At 50.3% G+C, this 3,609-nt stretch overlaps 1 protein-coding gene across 1 annotated transcript in view; it reads left to right on the forward strand.

Annotated features, from left to right (window-relative positions):
* Positions 1–2,515, forward strand: part of depdc5 (DEP domain containing 5, GATOR1 subcomplex subunit) — a 23,544-nt gene extending 21,029 nt beyond the window's left edge. Inside the window, exons 38-42 of the mRNA XM_013907854.1 lie at positions 417–586; positions 1,048–1,219; positions 1,296–1,356; positions 1,969–2,051; positions 2,123–2,515. Of these exons, the coding sequence (XP_013763308.1) occupies positions 417–586; positions 1,048–1,219; positions 1,296–1,356; positions 1,969–2,051; positions 2,123–2,421 (785 nt within the window). The 3' untranslated portion in view covers positions 2,422–2,515. The remainder of the gene's footprint in view (positions 1–416; positions 587–1,047; positions 1,220–1,295; positions 1,357–1,968; positions 2,052–2,122) is intronic.
* The last annotated feature ends 1,094 nt before the right edge of the window (positions 2,516–3,609 follow it).

Raw genomic sequence — 3,609 nt, forward strand, 5'->3', positions numbered from 1 at the left:
TGCATCCAGGAGCTGGAATAATGCGCCCGTACCTGGAAACATGAATGTTAGCACAGCGATAAAGCTGGTGCCAGTTTGCAGAGGTTCCTGTATCTGTGCAGCCATGTGCACTAAACGGTCCACATCTGGAGCTTCAGGCTTACATATAAATATTCAGAATTAAGAAACAAAAATAATATATCAACACATTAGTTGGTAATAAGTGCTGGCTCACATACCAGACTGTATATGAATACTTATTCAAAGCTGGTGTGTAATCTAGAAAACAGAGTGTCAGTCAGTGTCGATCCAGCCTTGGAGGGTCGTCCATGAAGCCGTCAGCAGCTGTGCTCTTCATCATGCCTCAGCCTCTCCTTTTCTTTGCTGCTTTGTCTCCCGTCTTCCTGTTTTCCCACCCTTGTCCACGTGTCCTGTAGCTGCTACAGTTCCAGAGCAGAAGACGGTCACTCTAGACGTGGACGTCAACAACCGCAGTGACCGAACTGAGTGGTGCAGCTGTTATTACCACGGCAACTTCTCCCTCAACGCTGCCTTTGAGATCAAGCTGCACTGGATGGCCGTCACTGCTGCAGTGCTCTTTGAAATGGTAAGCACGTGTCCTGGTTCAAAGCAGCGCTGCAGTCAAAGCCAGCGTGTGCATCCCTCTAACGTCCAAACTGCAGCTCAGCTGTTTGATGCATGGTGTGCACAGAGTATACGTGCAGTATGTACATGTGCTGCTGTAGCAGAATAGAAACATGAATGCTGTGAGAGCACAGACACTGTCTGTGGGAGTGTCACTGTGTCATTATGTGATGAATGAACCAGGCCAAGTAAAGGGAATCGTTTGTGTGGCTGTGCACAGTGGACCTCCGTCACAACAGCTGCAGGTCGTACGTTTGAGCTCCACAGAGAACAGCTACAAACACTGGAGCACAGTGACGGTGTGACAGATTTACTGCTGTGCTTTGAGAGTGTGAAAAATAAGAGCCGTCAGGCAGCCATAATCTTTACATGAGCCCAGAGGAAGTGTCTGATTCACAGGTTTTAACGGTCACTGTCCATCAGGTCCAAGGCTGGCACAGGAAGGCGGCGTCCTGTGGTTTCCTGTTGGTGCCGGTGCTGGAAGTTCCCTTCGCTCTGACGTCCTGCCTGTACGGAGACCCGCTGAGAGCGCAGCTCTTCATTCCTCTGAACGTCCACTGCCTGCTGAAGAATGGCAGCGACAACCTTTTTGAAGGTTCCCGCCTCTCTGAACGAGTCTTTCGTGTGCGTCCATGTGGCTCAGTGACAACATGTGTCCTGTCATCACACAGGGTTTGAACCGGAGACGTACTGGGACAGGATGCAGCTCCTTCAGGAGGCCGTCCTCTACAGGTTGTAGTCGCTGTCTGCACTGTGCTGTCAGTTACACATGGAGCGCTGCGTTAGCTGCTGCAGGGCTAAACATGTAAAGAAAGTGTGACGTTTCTGCCTCTTCAGGCCCTGCATTACTCTTCTGTTGCTTCTCGTTTTGATCTGTTAGGAACACTCCACAGCGTTAGATTCATGAATGTTCTGCTCTTTCAGCCATTTCAGTGTTTCTTTGACTTCCTGTTATTCTAGCGATCTACGGCTTTATCGTGTTTGAATCTCACTTGTAAACCTTGGTTGACCCTGTTGCGCCAACTTGACGTTGGATACAAGCCGATTAGCTTTAGCTGCTAACTCTAAACATGGTTACTTATAACAGCCGTGAATCTAAACGGACAGACTCGAGTAAACACCAACACGTGATGGGGCAGGAGATGAAACGATCAGAAGCTGTGTGGAAGAAAGAGGCGCTTGCTTCATGTTACTTTCCTGTGAGGTTTGTGCTCTGTGGCAGCGTGAAGCCAGCGCTCATCGTGTGGTTCTACGTTTACAACTCGGCCCCTGAGTTTAGGATTTTCAGCTTAACGTTCTCCATCATGCTTCACGTTTGTGTGAACACTGTACTCTTTCTACCAGGTTTGGCTTCGTGCATGACAAGTTTTCTGCTTCCACCTTTAATTTCCCGTCTGAGAACAAGCCTCAGTACATCCACGTCACAGGTTAGTCCCGTCACAGCACAGACACCCACTGTGTTTGTGGGAAGCTGACCAGTTTCACCGCCTCGTTTCAGGCACCGTGTTCCTGCAGCTGCCGTACGCTAAGAGGAAGTATTCGAGCGGGCAGCAGCGCCGCCGTAGAAACTCCACCACCTCCAACAGCCAGGGCCCGTTCGGAGGGGAGGAGAGGGTGGGCTACTACTGGGCCTACAACACCATGCTGACCAAAGCGTGGAGAACCGGAGTGCTGGGCGACGAGCGGCTGGCGGACCGGCTGCTCAGAGACTTCACCGACTTCTGCAGCAACAAAGACAACAGACTTCAGAGCTTCTGGGACGGCTGCCAGGAGAAGATGAACGCCAGCGCTCCCTGACAGCAGCGTTAAAGCCGCGCATCGCGCTGCCTGCTGAGAGCTGCTGCTGGCAGCTCTGCAGCCTCACAACAGCAATAAAACTACACAATTCAAAGCTTGGTGTTGTTTGTCGTTATCACAGATTTCACATGAACCTGTTTGTTTGTTTTTACATTTAATCGTTTGGTTTTTCCCATTTTCACACTTTCACCTCCGTCTTTCACATTTCGTCTTGCGGACGTGATTCATTCCTTTATTTCGGGATCTCGTCCCATAGATGGCGGTGACAGCACCTCTGTCATAGAGCTCATCTATAAAGAGCTCAGCAGCAGCGGCTACATGTCGCTGATGGAGGGCGGTCAGCATCTGTGGTGACACTGGAGATGGAGGAAGCACCAAGGAACAGCAGAGCCGTTTGCTTGGGTGTTGATGGAGTACAGGAACTGCACCGTCTACAGCAGGGGTGTCAAACTCAAACACACAGTGGGCCAAAATTCAACACTGGAACAAAGTCGCGGGCTAACGCTAATATTTATTAAATATATTTATTCCTCCAGATATGAGAATGAATCTTTTCTTCTGGACTCAAACACGTTGTGCTGAAAAACTGAATATGGAACAAGCAAAGCTTAATACTAAACAATATATATTAGCTGTCTGATACCAGCAGGCCAGCTCTGATAGTCATTTGTTATGGCTTCGCGGGCCAAATGTAATTAGGCTGCGGGCCAAATTTGGCCCACGGGCCAGAGTTTGACACCTATGGTCTATGGAGAAAACGCAGGATGGGAGGTAGGAGAGCTGTGCTCTGCAGGGACACAGACGCTTGTGAAAGTGCTGGGCACACGAGACCTGCTGAGGTCTACAGTCAAAGGTTTTAGGGTGGAGCCTCTGCAGAGGTGGAGGGACAGAACGACAAAGGAAGGTCCGCAGAAACAGGATACGTGTGTGAAGGTGGGATGAGAATAGCTACAGTTCAGGTTGCACTTTGATGTGGGCGTGTGCGGAGGAGGGGCGGAGCATACGGAGCTGCCAGAGCAGAAACGGTGCGTGCCACTCGTCGATGGTCCACGCTGCACCGTGTTGGTGATGTGAATAAGTGTGTTTGGTGCTGGGACACGTGAAGACAGACTCAAAGCTATGATCACAGCTGGTGGGGAGTTGCTCCACTGTGGGAAATCTATGACCCGTAGGACCTTCCACGCCTTT

Source organism: Pundamilia nyererei, unplaced genomic scaffold, assembly GCF_000239375.1.
Source record: "Pundamilia nyererei isolate P.nyererei 1_Seehausen unplaced genomic scaffold, PunNye1.0 scaffold00559, whole genome shotgun sequence".
Lineage (NCBI taxonomy): Eukaryota > Metazoa > Chordata > Actinopteri > Cichliformes > Cichlidae > Pundamilia > Pundamilia nyererei.